This window comes from Mustela nigripes, chromosome 1, assembly GCF_022355385.1.
Source record: "Mustela nigripes isolate SB6536 chromosome 1, MUSNIG.SB6536, whole genome shotgun sequence".
In the NCBI taxonomy this organism is placed as follows: domain Eukaryota; kingdom Metazoa; phylum Chordata; class Mammalia; order Carnivora; family Mustelidae; genus Mustela; species Mustela nigripes.
Window position 1 is genome coordinate 183,232,635 of NC_081557.1, and position 16,845 is coordinate 183,249,479.

At 33.7% G+C, this 16,845-nt stretch overlaps 1 protein-coding gene across 2 annotated transcripts in view; it reads left to right on the forward strand.

Moving 5' to 3' along the window:
• Positions 1-15,956, forward strand: part of ADAD1 (adenosine deaminase domain containing 1) — a 57,424-nt gene extending 41,468 nt beyond the window's left edge. For both annotated transcript variants that reach the window (XM_059395380.1, XM_059395389.1), the window contains exons 10-11: positions 3,577-3,709; positions 15,843-15,956. In XM_059395380.1, coding sequence (XP_059251363.1) covers positions 3,577-3,709; positions 15,843-15,956 — 247 coding nt within the window. The remainder of the gene's footprint in view (positions 1-3,576; positions 3,710-15,842) is intronic.
• The last annotated feature ends 889 nt before the right edge of the window (positions 15,957-16,845 follow it).

Consider the following 16,845-nt stretch of genomic DNA (forward strand, 5'->3'; position numbering starts at 1 on the left):
TTTTAAACTTTTAAATAGCAGAAATTTCCAGTGTTATCTAAGATTTAAAACATTAAAATCTTTTTATGGAGCAGGTATAACACTGCTACTTAAATCTGATAGAACATTGCTGCCCTCTCTCCACAAAAGTTATACATGAAACTTTGTTTTATATCCAAGCAAAATATCTCGATAAAATATTAGGAAACAGAATGTAGCAGTACATTAAAAATATATATATTTATACAATAATACCAATTGGTATTTTTTGTAAGACTGAGGATAGTAACATAATAGAAATAATACCAGATTAGGAATTCTTATAAAATTATCATATTAATTGATCTAGAGATACCACACATTCATGGCTCAAAATTCTAAGAAAGCATATAATATAGCACTTCAGCTAGTCTAAGTAAAGATAATAAAAAGGAAATTGTTCAATACTTTTGTTAAGGATAAAAATGTGTGTTTACAAAACAAACTGAGGGTTGCCTTGGGGAGGGGAGTAGGGAGAGGGTTGGTGGGTTTATGGACATTGGGGAGGGTATGTGCTATGGTGAGTGCTGTGAAGTGTCTAAACCTGGTGATTCATAGACAGCCCCTGGGGATAAGAATATATTATACATTTATAAAAAATAAAAAATTTTAAAAAAATAACAAAAGGGGAGGGGCGCCTGGGTGGCTCAGTGGGTTAAGCTGCTGCCTTCGGCTCAGGTCATGATCTCAGGGTCCTGGGATCGAGTCCCGCATCGGGCTCTCTGCTCGGCAGGGAGCCTGCTTCCCTCTCTCTTTCTCTCTGCCTGCCTCTCCATCTACTTGTGATTTCTCTCTGTCAAATAAGTAAATAAAATCTTTAAAAAAAAAAAATAACAAAAGGGGAAAAAAGACAAATTCAACAAATATAGTCCAGGAAGAAAAGATGCAAAAGTAGTTTTAAAATAAGAGGTATTGAAGAGCAAGTTGGGGGAATACCTGGCTGGCTTAGTCAGTGGAGCATGAGACTCTCTATCTGAGGGTTGTGAGTTCAAGCCCCATGTTGGGGGGTAGAGGTTACTTAATAAATAATAAATACAAGTGTAAAAAAAAAAATAAAATAAATTTTTTTTAAAATGTGTGTTTATTAGTCAAAGGATCATCATGATTGATGATAATATCCAGAACAAGACACGATTGTTTACTATTGTTAATATTTTTTAAAGCATTTGAATAATAGAAAGAAATGAGAGATTATAAAATATTGGAAGGGAGGAGGTAAAATTACCATTCTTTGCATATGGTATCATATTGTACCTGAAAAGCCCAGGAGAATCATTGGGAAAATGACAACAAAAGGTATCATGGTGAAAATATTAATAGAGAGATCAATATATTTTATACACAGGCTCAGATGTTAACTAATTTTTTATATAAAACTACCTCAAAACTTAGTGACTTAAAATAACCATTTATGGGGTGCCTGGGTGGCTTAGTCAGTTAAGCATCTGCCTTCAGATCTGGTCATGATCCCAGGGTCCTAGAATCAAGCCACACATCAGGCTCCCTGCTCTGTGGGAAGCCTGCTTCTCCATCTTCTTCTCCCCCTGCTTGTGTTTTCTCTCTGTCTCTCTGCCAAATTAATAAAATCTTTTTAAAAAATAAACATTTATTACTGATGACAAGTTTTAAGGTCAACTGAGTTGGATTTTATTGTGCTCCCTCATTCATCTGGGGTTAACTCTAGGTTAACTGAAATTCAACTTAGGACAGGGCTGTGGTCCATGTGTTGTCTCACCATTTTGTAGACTAGTCCCAGCTAGCTCATTTGGCATTCCCTAGAGAATGCACACAAACCTATGAGGCCCAGGCTCAGAACTGACACATTCTCTATTCCATTTACCAAAATAAGTCACAAAGCTAGCCCAAATTCAGGGGGAATGGAAATCAACCACAAGTTACTGAAAAGAGAATGTGAAAAGTCACATTATAAAGAGTGTGGAGTAATGAGTTTGAGAAGTTCTTTGTAGATCTTGGATATCCAACCCGTTGTCTCTAGTGTCATTCATGAGTATCCTCTCCCATTCCGTGGGTTACCCCTTTGTTTTGTTGACGGTTTCCTTTGCCGCGCAGAAGTGAGCAGACACTTCTCCAATGAAGACATAAAAATGGCTAACAGACACATGAAAAAATGTTCATCATCATTAGCCATCAGGGAAATTCAGATAAAAACCACATTGAATTATTACCTTACACTGTTAGAATGTCAAAAATTAACAAGGCAAGAAGCAACAAATGTTGGAAAAGATGTGGAGAAAGGGGAATCCTCTTACACTGTTGGTGGGAATGCAGGTTGGTGCAGCCACTTTGAACAGTGAGGAGATTCCTCAAAAAATGAAAAATAGAGTTACCTTATGACCCTGCATTTGCACTACTGGGTATTTACCCTGAAGATACAGATATAGTGAAAAGAGGGGCCATATGTACCCCAATTTTCACAGCAGCAATATCCGCAATAGCCAAACTGTGGAAAGAACCAAGATGCCCTTCAACAGATAAATGGCTAAAGAAGATGTGGTCCATATATACATATAATGCAATATTACTCATCCTTCAGAAAGGATGAATACCCAACTTTTGCATCAACATGGATGGGAGTGGGCGAGATTATGCTGAGTGAAATAAGTCAAGCAGAGAAAGTAAATTATATAGTTTTGCTTGTGGAACATAAGGAATAACATGGAGGACATTAGAGAAGGAAGGACAAAGAGAAGGGAGGAGATATTGGAAGGGGGAGATGAACCATGAGAGACTGTGGACTCAAACAAACTGAGGGTCTCGACGGGTGGTGAGCTTCATGGTGGGTATTAAGGAGGACACATATTGTATGGAGCACTGGATGTTATTCATAAACAATCTTGGAACACTACATCAAAAACTGATGGTGTACTGTATGGTGACTAACATAACACAATAAATAAAGTATGGGGGTTAGTGAAGGATTTGGACAATTTTTGTGAATACAAGAACAACTAATAAGATAATGAAGAGAGTTATAGCAAAAAATTTCATGGTCTATGGATCCACTTTTATTAGAAACAAAAAAATATATCTTCATGCACATATGTATACATAGGTGGAAGGAAGTTCATAAATATATAAATAAATATATATATATATATATAGTAAGTTCAAATTTACATACAGTGAAATGTACTATATAGTTAATGATTTTTGATATATGTATACACCTGTATAACCACCACCCCATTAAAATATAGGACATTTTCATCATTCCAGAAAATATTTCTGTGCCTTTTTTCCAGTCAATTCTGCTACAACCACTCTCCTTATTTGGATCAACATAGATTAATTTTGCTTCAAACAATAAACTGTTCCAGTATCCACCATCTTTAATTTTTAATGCAACACTATAATAATTTAAGCTGTAAGTTAATAAAAGAAAGTAAATATTCAAAGAGTTTTGTGTAAAAATCACTATCTTCATTGTATATAGTTTAGAGAAGTATTTGTAGATTCTGTGTTGATTTTAATCTCTACAATTGTCAACATAAATTCTTGAATAATAATTAGTGGATGTTTCATTCCTTTCTACTTTAGTTCCCCATTTAAAAGTGGTGTGTCAATGGCAAGTCGGCTTTGTAAAGCTGCAATGTTAAGTCGATTTAACCTCCTTGCCAAAGAAGCTAAAAAAGAAGATTTACTTGAAGCTAGTACATATCATGCAGCAAAGGTAAGTCCTTAAAGGAATGAATTTGATTATAGAAATAATATTTAAGATAACAAAAATGTACTTTTATGATAATGAGCTATAGGAGAAGTTGCATGAAATAGTTAACTAAATATAAGATACTTCCATGTACTGGTAGAATTAATTTTTAAATGAATATGCCAGAAATTGAATATGTAAATGAATGTTGCCACCTACAGTAGCCTCTTTAGTATGGTGTGTACTTATTTTGACGATATTTTATCAAAACCTGCTTTCATACCCAGAGAAACAAAAGGATAAAATTTTTTCTGTATGTATTAACTTTGTAACTTTAGAAGTATTCTAAAATAATACAATATGATTTCCATATAAATTAATTTTCCTATTTTAAAGATGTGAAACTGCTTTAATTTCAGTGTATGACTTGGGCCTGATTAAGTAGGTGATGTATATAGCCTTTTTCTGTCTTTAAAAATACTTATTTTTTAGTATTACAAACACAATTCATATTTACAGAATATGGCAGTTTTTCTAAATGTAGAGGAAAAATAGTACTTGTAATTCTTCCTACTATTCAAATTATGATGCCCTTAATCCTGTAAGCATGTTATTTCAGTTTCTTGTGTTTTGCATATATATATATATATATATATATATGTTTATGTATGCATATATTTTAGAATATTATACTGGATGTGTTTTTTATCTGCTTTTTTTGTTTGGTATAGTCTGAGATGAACCATGTTATAATATGACATGTACAAGACATCAAGTTATTAAATACAAATTGTTTCTGATAACCTAAATTTAGTTTCAGTCAGTAATCTGGTATTGTATGAAAGTCTCTTAAATTTCAACAATATCTTAATGCTCAGACTGTATATTCCCAACCTGTGAAACAATTTACTGCAGATTTGTGGGTATGTACATAGATTTTTAAGTAATAAAAGCTTATCTAGGCAATTTCTGTCTTTGGTGGCATGAAGTCACAGATCCTATTTAGAAAAGCAAGTATAAAAACTGGACAAAATTGTCAAAAAACCACCTTTCACAACTCTGGAAATTGAAGACAGAAGTGTGTATTATTGAAAAACAGCTCAGGCTTTGGATAAGAACAACTGGAGTTTGTGGTACCTTCATCCAAGGGCTGTTCCTGTTCTTTCTCCTTCATCTCTGCTTGTTTAAATCGCAAGAACTATAGTTTTTACTAGAGTGAGGATGTAGTAGTTTTGCTGCTTGAGGGTAGACTTGATTTGGGGCAGAGGGTAAAAACTGGAAGCTTTGTCAGCTAAAAGTGCCAAACCTAGTAGGAAACAAATGGGGAAAATCAATAATTTTGCTGCCCCCAGGTTGCAGTCTTTGTTGGGGCAAGTGATGAACCAACTAGTAACTTACTTAGGTAATTTTAAAAATGAAAGAGCCATGGAAGGGCTGAGATAAAATCTCCATATATCCTTGGCTGAATGAGAACCTACACTTGTACAGGGAAGACCTTAGAGAACCCAGTAAAGAGTGAAACTGTAAAAGAGAACTGGCTGCAACATTAAATCCAATAGTCCCTCCTTATCCTTGGGGGATACTACCAAGAACCCCAGCGGCTGCCTGAAACTACAGGTAATACTGAATCCTATATCTACTGTTGTTTCTTATATATACATATCTGTGATAAAGTTTGATTTATAAATTAGGCACAAGAGATTCACAACAATGATTTAAATAGAACAATTTCAACAGTGTGTTGTAATAAAAGATACATGATCTCTTTCTCAAAAAGTCTAGTCATACTGTACTCAACTTTCCTTTTCTTGTGATGAAATGAAATGATAAAATGCTTATTTGATGAGATGAAGTGAAGTGAGTGATGTGGGCATTGTGACATAGTGTGAGGCTAACTATTGACCTCCTGATACATCATAAAAGGGATCCAGATTGGTTGACTATGGTGACGGAAACCAGGGAAAGCAATGTCATGGATAGGGTTGAAGGACTATGTACACCACCTCCCCCACCAGTACACACACAAATTGATGAGAAGGTAGATGCATAAGCTTAAGGTGTTTGAGCAGTGTCTACTGAAATCATTTATCATTAAGCTGTGCAGGTATAGCATAACCATTAGTAAACCAGGCTAAAATATAAAAATAAGTAATAAAAAAACTGGGAAGGGACAACAGCAGCTGCACCCCATGGAGAAAACAGATCTCACAATTTAAGCAAACTAAAAATAAAAAACTTCAGAAAAAAATAAAACCACATCCAGAGTTTCTACAATATGTTGTCTAGAAAGTTTAAGTTTTAACCAAAAAATATGGGATATGTAAAAAACCAGAAGGGTGAAATCTATTCTCAGGAAAAAATAATAGTCAACTGGTTCTAAGTGGGTCCAAATGTTAAATATAGCTAAGACTTCAAAGTAGCTATTATAATATGTTCAGAGAATTAAAAGAAAATATAAGTGTATCAAAAAATAGTCAATCTCTTTTTTTTAAAGGATTTTATTGATTTTTTTTTTTTTTTAACAGAGCGAGCGTGCACACAAGCAGGGGGAACTTCAGGCAGGCAGAGGGCGGGGGAGAAGGCAGGCTCCCTGCCAAGCAAGGAGCCAGATGTAGGGATCAATCCCAGGACCCTGGGATCATGACCTGAGCCTAAGGCGCCACTTATTGACTGAGCGATCCAGGGGCCCCAACAAATTGGCAATCTCAATAGAGAAACAAACTAAAGAAAAGAAAACCAAATGAAAATTTTAGAATCAAAACAATATTTAACAAGTGAAACATTCTTTAGATGGGCTCAACAGCAGATTTCAGATGGCAGATAAAAATCAGTGAACTTTGAAGATAAATCATTAGTTATTTTTTAAAGACCGAATGAAAACAGAAGAATGGTCTCACTTATTTGTGGATCATAACAAATAGCATGGAGGACATGGGGAGTTAGCGAGGAGAAGGGAGTTGGGGTAAATTGGAAGGGGAGGTGAACCATGAGAGACTATGGACTCTGAAAAACAATCTGAGGGGTTTGAAGTGGAAGGGGGATGGGAGGTTGGGGTACCAGGTGGTAGGTATTATAGAGGGCACGGATTGCATGGAGCACTGGGTGTGGTGAAAAAATAACGAATACTGTTATGCCGAAAATAAACAAATAAATAAATAATAAATAAATAAGAAAATGTGTGTTTTCTTAGAGAAAGGTTTCTTAGATCTGATACCAAAAATACAATCCAAAAGAGAAAAAAAAAGGTATTTTAGACTTTATTAGAGTAACAACTTTTGCATTTCAAAAATTAAGAAAATGAAAAGGCAAGCTACATACTATGAAAAAATATGTGCAAATTACATATCTGTTAAGGGACTTGTATCCAGAATAAATAAAAACTCTTGCAATTCAATAATAGATACATGACCTAGTTTTAAAAATGACCAACGAATTTGAATAGACATTTCTATAAGTAAAATAAACCAATAAGAATATAAAAAGATGTTCAACATCATTAATCATTAGGGAAATACAAATAAAAACAACAGTGATTTGCTACTTTACACATACTAGGATATATAAAGATATTAAATGTTGGCAAGGATGTAAGGAAATCAAAACCATCACCATTGCTGGTAGGAATGTAAAATGTTGCAGACTCTTTGGGAAACAATTCAACAGTTCCTCAAAAGTTAAATATTGAGAGGTGCCTGGCTGGCTCAGTTGGACGAGCATGTGACTCTTCATCTTGAGGGTTGTGAGTTTGAGCCCCACACTGGATGTAGAGATTACTAAAAATAAACTTTAAAAAAATTATAGAGTTATCATGTAACCCAGGAATTCCCCTCCTAGGTATATTATTAAGAAAATTGGAAACACATATTCACACCAAAATTGTAAACGGCTGTTTGTAGCAGCTGTATTCATATTCACAAAAGGTGGAAACAACCCAATGTTCATCAGGTGATGAATGGATAAACAAAATGTGGCATATATCTTTAATCATCCATAAAAGAGAAAATGAAGTATTGATACATTCTACAACGTGGGTCAACCTTGAAAACATTATGTTAAGTGAAAGAAGCCAGACAAAAGGCCACAGATAATATGATTTCATTTATATGAAGTGTATAGAATAGGCAAATTCATAAAGATAGAAAGTAATTAGTGGTTTCCAGGAGCTGGGGGGAGGAGAGAATGAAGATTGACTGCTAATGGGTATAGGATTTGGTTTTGGAGTGATGAAAAATTCTGGAATTACTGGTAGTGGTTATACAATTCTGTGAATATACTAGAAACCATTTATTTATTGTATACTTTAAAAGGATGAATTTTATGATATATGAATTATATCTTAACAAATCTGTTAGAATACAGTGAATTGATGTGCTTATGGATTGGAGGAAAAAAATATTGTTAAAATGTCTATATTACCCAAAGCAATCTACACAGTTAATACAATCCCTATCAAAATACCACCAGTTCACAGAATTGGAACGAACAAACCTAAGGTTTGTATGGAACCACAAAAGACCCCAAATAGTCAAAGCAGTATTGAAAAAGAAGCAGCTGGAGGCATCAGAATTACATACTTCAAGCTATATTACAAAGCTGTAGTCATCAAGACAGTATGGTACTGGCACAAAAACAGATAGATAGATCAGTGGAACAGAATAGAAAACCCAGAAATGGTCAACTGATCTTTGACAAAGCAAGAAACAGTAAGGAAAGAAGTTTCTTGAACAAATGATGTTGGCAATATTGGAGCACCTTTAAAACCATACACAAAAATAAGTTCAAAATGGATGAAAGACCTAAAAGTGATACAGGAAACCATCAAAATCCTAGAAGAGAACACAGGCAGCAACCTCTTTGACATTGGCCATAGCAACTTCCTACTAGATCTTTGTCAAGAGGCAAGGGAAACAAAAGCAAAAGTGAACTATTGCGACTTCATCAAGATTAAAAACTGCACAGTGAAGGAAACAATCAATCAAAAAGCAGTTTACAGAATGGGAGAAGATATTTGCAAATGACATATCAGATGTTAATACCCAAAATCTATAAAGAACTTATCAAATTCAGCAATCCCCCCAAACCCAAAAAAATCCAGTCAAGAAATGGGACAGAAGACAGCAATAGACACTTTTCCAAAGAAGACATCCAGATGGCCAATGGATACATGAAAAGATGCTCAGCATCACTCATTATTGGGGAAATCAAAGCCACAATGAGATACCACGCCAGCCCTGTCAGAATGGCTAAAATAACAATACAGGAAACAAGAGATGTTGGTGTGGAGAAAGGGGAGCCCTCTACACTGTTGGAAATGCAAACTGTGCAGCCACTTTGAAAAACAGTATAGAGGTTCCTCAGAAAGTTAAAAATAGAACTACCCTATGATCCAACAATTGTACTACTAGGTATTTACCCAAAGGATCAAAAATACTGGTTCAAGGGGCACATATACCCTGATATTTACAGCAGCATTATCAACAATAGTCAAATTATGGGAAGAGCCCAAATGCCCATTGACTGATGAATGGATAAATAAGATAGTGTGTGTGTGTGTGTGTGTGTATGTATCTATATATGTGTCTATATAGATAGATGCATATATAATGGAATATTATTCAGTCATCAAAAAGAATGAAATCCTGTCATTTGCAGCAATGTGGATGGAGCTAGATTGTATTATGCTAATCAAAATAAGAAGGAAATATATGATTTCACTTATATGTGGAATTTAAGAAACAAAGGGAAGGGGAAGAAAAGGGAAGCAAACCATAAAAGCTTCTTAACTACAGAGAACAAACAGGATTGCTGGATGAGAGGTCAGCAGAGGGATGGGCTAAATGGGTGGTGGGTATTAAGGAGGGCACTTATGTTGACCACTGGGTGTTATACATAAGTGGTGGATCACTAAATTCTTAACCAATATTACATGATATGTTAACTGAAATACAATTTTGAGAAAAGAAAGAAAAGAAAAATATGTTTAAAGTGCTGAAAGAAAAGCCTGATAACCAGGAATTGTATAGCAAGATAATTTTTCTTTAATTTTTTTTAAATTTTTAATTTTTTATAAACATATAATATATTTTTATCCCCAGGGGTAGCAAGATAATTCTTAAAAGCAAAATAAAAAAATCCCCAGGCAGACAAAAATAAAGAAAATTTGTTTTTAGTATAACTTCCTTAAGAGGAATCCCAAAGGAAACCCTTGAATTTTGGAAGAAATAACATGAGCTGACCTATAAATCTACAGAAAGGGACAAAGAATACTGAAAATGCTAATCATGGGATAAATATAAAAGGGTGTGTGTGTGTTTCCTCTTATTTTCTTTAGAAAGTGGAAATTCTTTAAGACAGTTTTAACAGTGTATTAATTTATAACAAAGGTAGATGCAATATAGACAGTGATAGTATACCAAAGGACAGAGAAAGAAATCAGTCAGTATTGGAACAAAGATACTGTACTTTACCAAATTAAGTCAGTATGAATATGAAGTAGAATACAGTAAGACACAGAAGCATAAGGCACCTGGGTGGCTCAGCGGGTTAAGCCTCTGCCTTCAGCTCAGGTCTTGGTGCCAGTGTCCTAGGATCCTAGTGCCAGTGTCCTAGGATCCAGGCCCACATTGGGCTCTCTGCTCAGCAGGGAGCCTGCTTCCCATCTTTCTCTGCCTGCCTCTCTCCCTACTTGTGATATCTCTCTCTCTCTCTCAAATAAATAAATAAATCTCTAAAAAGAAAAAGATACAGAAACATATTGTAATCCCTAAAGTAACCATGAAGAAAATAACTGAAAACTATATTCAAAATATCAACACATGAATTAAAATTGTATATTGAAATTCATTTTTGAAAAAACTAGAAAGCGATAAAGAGGAAGCAGAGAAATAAAAGACATGGGACTTGGAAAACAGTGAAATGGCAGACATAAATCCACTTTATCAATAATCACATTAGGTTCTATTAAACTAAATGCTCCAGAGAAAAGGCAGAGGTAATCAGAGTGGGTTAAAAAAAAAGTGGGGGGGCAAGATTCAACTCTATGCTGTCTGCAGGAAACACATGAAATTCAAAAACACAAATAAGTTGAAACTAAAAAGTGAAAAAACACATGTAAACTGTAGCAATAAAGAGAGCTGACGTGTTTATATTAATATCAAATATATGTTGAGAAATATAAGACAATGAGTGATGTTTTATAGTAGTAAAAAGGCTAATGCATTGAAACATATAACAAATAGTTATGTAATAATTGCATGCCTTGGCAACAACAGAACCCAAAAATACATAAGCCAAAACTGACAGAATTGAAAGGTGAAATAGATAATTCTACAATTACAGGAGGAGGTTTTTTTTCCCAGAAAAATGTACTTTTTAATTTTTTTATTGTGTTATGTTAGTTACCATACAGTACCTCATTAGTTTTTGATGTAGTGTTCCATGATTCATTGCTTATGTATAATATCAGTGCTCCATGCAACCAATGCTATCCTTAATACTCATCACCAGGTTCACCCATAGTGCACACTCCCCTTCTAAAACCCAGAGTTTGTTTCTTGGAGTCCACAGTCTCTCATGGTTCTTCTCCCCCTTTGATTTCTACCTTCCCTTCATTTTTCCCTTCTCCTAATGCCCTTCAATTATGTAGGAGGTTTTAATAGTCTTATTTCAGCAGTTGATAAAACAACTAGACAGAAAATAAGAATATAAAAGGCTTAAATATCAGTGCCTGTACTGGCCTGTATTAAACACTGCATAACCGAATATACTTTATTTTCAAGTACACTTGGAACATTCTCCAGTATTGGCAATAAAGCAAGTCTCAGTAGAAATCGGCAGTGGAATGAAATCTGGGAAGTTAACCATTTGAGAATTAGCAGCTTAACTTCTGAATAACCTGTAAGTCAAAGAAGAAATTATAAGCAAATTAAAAAAAAAATCTTCTGAATCAATCAAAAATCAACTGAATGAAAATACAACATATTAAAATCTGTGGAATGTAACCGAAGGAGTGGTTAGAAATTTATAACTTTATTCACTTATATTAGGAAAGAAGGGAATTGTAAAAATCAGTTATTTGAGTTCCACCATGAGATGTTAGAAGAGCAAATTAAAAGTAGAGAGGGAATAATATAAAATGGTATAGAAATTTCTAGAAAACAAAAAATAAAAATAGAAAATAGAAAAAAATCAATGAAATCAAAAGTTGGTTCATTGAAAAAAAAACCAACATTGATAACCCTTTAGACTAACTGATAAAATAGTAAGAGATAATACAAGCAATCAAAATTTGGAATGAAAGAGGAGTCCTTACTACAGACCCCAAGGAGCTAAAATAATTATAAGATAATATTATGAACTTTTTTTTTTAAAGATTTTATTTATTTGTCAGAAGAGAACACAAGCAGGGGAAGTGGCAGGCAGAGGGAGAGAAGCAGGCACCCTGCTGAACAAGGAGTGAGATGCAGGACTTGATCCTAGGACCCTGGGATCATGTCCTGAGCCGAAGGTGGACACTTAACTCACTGAGCCATCCAGGCATCCAATATAAGCAACGTTTTTTTTTTTTTTCAAAAAAGACAAGTTAGATGAACACATTCCTAGAGAGAGACAAATTATAAAATGTGACTAAAGAAAATATCCAGATTGAAATAAAGTAGTTGAATTATTAATTAAAATTTTTTTTTCTAAAAAGACAAACCAAGAAAGAGACTCAATTATAAATAACAAACTGATGGTTACCAGAGGGTGTGGAGGGTATGGGTTAATAGATGAAGATTAAGGAGTGCCCTTGTCTTGAGCACCAAGTAATGTATGGAATTGTTGAATTGCTATATTGTGTACTTGAAACTAATAAAACACTGTATGTTAACTGGAATTAAAAATAAAAATTCTTTTCCTAAAGAAAAGCAGAGTGCAGATACAGCTTTACTGGTGAATTCTATCAAACTATATGCAAAAAAAGAAGCACAAATCCTACAAAAAACTAATAAATAGAAGAGAAGAACACTTGCCAATTTTTATGAGGTCACTATAACCCTGATACCAAAACAGGATTTAAACATCACAAAAAATGAAGGCTACAAACTTTATCTTTCCAGAACATAAATGCAAAATTTTTAAGATATTGGCAGAGTAAATCCAGCAGCCCAGAGAAAGGATTATACACCATGACAAAGGAGGTTTGCTCCAAGAATACAAGGTTGATTAAACATCAGAAAATTATTGGATGGGGCATCTGGGTGGCTCAGTGGGTTAAGCCACTGCCTTCGGCTCAGGTCATGATGTCAGGGTCCTGGGATCCAGTCCTGCATTGGGCTCTCTGCTCCGCGGGGAGCCTGCTTCCTCCTCTCTCTCTCTCTCTCTGCCTGCCTCTCTGCCAAATAAATAAATAAAATCTTAAAAAAAAAAAAAAGAAAAGAATTATTGGATGTACTACCATTATATGAATAAAGTCAAGTTCAAAACCCACATAATTACCTCAAAAGATGTCCAAAATGTATTTCACAAAATCCAACAGCTATTCCTGGTAAAAATACTGAATAAGAAATATAAGTAAATTTCCTCCAATGAAAAACCTACAGCTGACATCATGCTTAATGGTGAAAGAATACTCTTCCCCTCACCCCTCTCAAGATTAGGGAAGAAAACAAGAATGTCTGTTCTCATCTCAGTTCTGTTCAACAATACTCTGTATGTCCGAGCAAGTTCAGCAAGTTAAGAAAAAGAAAAGGCGTTGAGACAGAAAGAAACAGAAAAACTCATTTTATTTCTAAATGTAATCTTGTATGCAAAATATCCCATGGAATCTATTAAAAACAACTATATCATATGTGAGTTTAGTACACATTATAAGGACAATAGAGAAAAACAAATTGTGTGTATATATATATATATGTATATATATATATATATATACATATATATATATATAAAGTGTTCATTCCTAGGAATGAACACTTTTTTTTTTAATTGGGAAAACTTTTCTCCAGAATAGCATAAAAAATGCTTAGAGGTGATTTTAACCAAGTATAAGATCTATACACTGAAAATGATGAAACATTGCTGAGAATAATTGAAGACCTAAATAAATGGAGAAATGTACCATTTAATGGGTTGGAAATAAAACATTTTAGGATGTCACTTCTTGCCAAACTAATCTATGGATTCAAGGCAAACTCTTATTAGAATCCCAGCAAGCTTTTTTGTAGGAATTGATGAGCTGTTCTGATCAAAATTGAAATGTAAATTTAAAGGACATAGAAGAACCAAAACATTTTTAAGATTTTATTTATTTGACAGCGAGAGACACAGTGAGAGAGGGAACACAAGCAGGGGGAGTGGGAGAGGAAGAAGCAGGTTTCCCACTGAGCAGGGAACCTGATGTGGGGCTCGATGCCAGGACCCTGGGATCATGACCTGAGTTGAAGGCAGACGCTTAATGACTGAGCCACCTAGGCGCCCCCCAAATCAATTTCTTAAAAGCAGATTTACCCTACCTACTTTCAAAATTCATCATAAAGCCACAGTAGTCAAGACAATGTATTGCCGTAATGATAGACATATAGATTAATGGAACAGAATAAGAGGTAGAAATAAATCCACACATTTATGGTCAATTAATTTTATATAAAGGTGCCAAGGTGACTTAATAGGAGAAAGAATAGTCTTTTTATTTTTAATAAATGGTGCTGGAACTGTTGGATATTTGTGGACAAAAAAAAATTTAACTATACATACATACAAAAAAATTAAAATAGATCATATTTCTGAGAGAGCTAAAACTTAAAACTTCCCAAAAGGTATCAAAATATTTGTATTCTTAGGGTAGGAAACAGTTTCTTAGGTGTGATATCAAAAGTACAGTCTATAAAAGAAAAAATTGATCATTTGGACTCCAGAATGTAAAACTTGCTTTTCAAAAGTCATCATTAATGAAAATTCAAGCCATAGACTGGAGGAAAAAATGGACTAATCATACCTTTGATAAAGATCTTGTATCTGTAATAATACATAATGAACTCTTAAAAATCAATATTGAGAGGGCAAACAACCCAGTTTTTAAGAGTAGCAAAGAATATATACAAATGGCTAATACACATATAAAAGATGCTCATCCTCATCGGTCAGTAGGTGTTGACCATATTATACATGCACTAAACTCCAAAACACTATATACTAGGTATTGTTGCAGAGAAACTGGAGAACTCTTGCACTGCCAATGAGAATGTAAAATAGTGTGGTCTCCTTGGAAAATAATTTGGCTGTCTTGCAAAAATAATCATATAGTTACCATGTGATCCAGCATTTTCACTGGTGTCTGTCTAGGAAGAACAGAAACTTATAAATAAATGTTTATAGCAGCATTATTCATAATAGTGCAGAACTGGAAACATTCAGTTGTTCATCAGTTGGTGAATCTATAAACAATATGATAAATCCATATGATGGAGTACTAATCAGCAATGAAATAGATCAAACTACAAATACATGAAACAATATGAATGAATCTGAAAGCATTATGCTAATCAAAAGAAGCCTGACACAAAAGAGTTCATATTGTGTTCCATCAGTTTTTAGGAAATCTCTAGAAAAAGAAAAACTCTAAAGACAGATAAATTCATGGCTGGCTGGATCTGGGAAAACAGATTGGACTGCAGATGGGCACAGTAGAACTTTTTTTGCAGGTGATAGAATTGGTTTACAACTTGACTGTGGTATGGTTGCATACCTTTATGAGTTTACTAGAAATCAAATTGTATACTTGTGAGTGAATTTATGGTATGTAATTATACTTTAGTAAAGCTTTTTTTTTAAAGTTCATCTATATGTTGATTTCTAGAAAACGAAAGAAACCAAAATGATGGTGATTATCTATTATTTGTGCCTTACACACAGATTTTATTTGCTTCTTTATATTTTCTCTACTTTTCAAATTTTCTGTGATGAGTATGATTATTTTAATAAGAAATGTTCAAAAAGTTGTCTTTAAGGAGTGTTGGAAAGGAAAATGTTTAGTTTCAAAAACAATGAGAAAAATAGGAATTCAAAAATATTTTAATTTTTAAAATGTCAAACTTAAGCAAGATTAGGGTTACTTAACTTTTCATAAGCCAAATTCTGCCTATATTCTATAATTCAATTTTTTTTCTTTCTATAGTGTATGTCTGGATCCTATCAAGAAGCTAAAACTTTGCTGAAATCGTACTTGCAGCAACATGGCTATGGCTCCTGGATTGTGAAATCTCCCTGTATAGAGCAATTTAGTATGTGATTTAGGCAATCCATTGTCATATTAAAAATCTTTTGTTTTTTGGTGTCTTTGACTAGTAAATATATTTTAAAAATTTTGGTGGTTTTCAGCTTTCAAAACCAGAGTCTTGCAACAGCAGTGTCCAGAGATTGCTGAAAATAATAATTTATATTAAAATATTGAGTTTTTTCTGTTTTTTTTTTTGGAAAAATTATTACCTGAGTCAATATGCAGCTATTTTACATTTGTTTTTACAGGCATTATAAAGCCCTTTTTATAGTTTAAAAGAAAATTTCTTTAAAGTTTTTTCTTTTAAGCTATTTAGCAAATATATTCAACATTTTTTCTGGGTATCTCACTCAGGTTGTTTCTTTTTAAATTAGGAATTAGAATCCAGGAATACAAATAGTAATTTTTGCTCATGTGTTGATTAATTCAATAAACATATGAGTGCCTAATATTTGCCAATCACCATGCTTGTGTGATAGTGAAAAACACCATTTCTCATGTCCAAGAAGTTTATGAATGCAAACTGCACATATATATATGCAGAAAAATATAAACATGTTAGAGAATAATTTCATAAATTAGTTATTCTGATTAAAAGTCATCATAAATGCTTTAAATAAGATTGACCATTTTCAAGTGTTGTGTAAGATCCATCCAAATGTGATTTAATATTTATAATTTTGGTAAGTAGGGATTTCTGATAATCAACAAAATATTATTTAGCTTTACATTTATATTTGTTTATACAGTGATTAGATCAAAAGACAAAGTTTGGTTATACTTGAGTTAGGCTAATGTATCTTCAGTGAAATTGTGAGTTTGTTCCATACTTCAGCCTCTTAAACCTATTCCTTAGTTTCATTCACAGATGACTTAAGCATTATTGGTCTCAGACTTTATT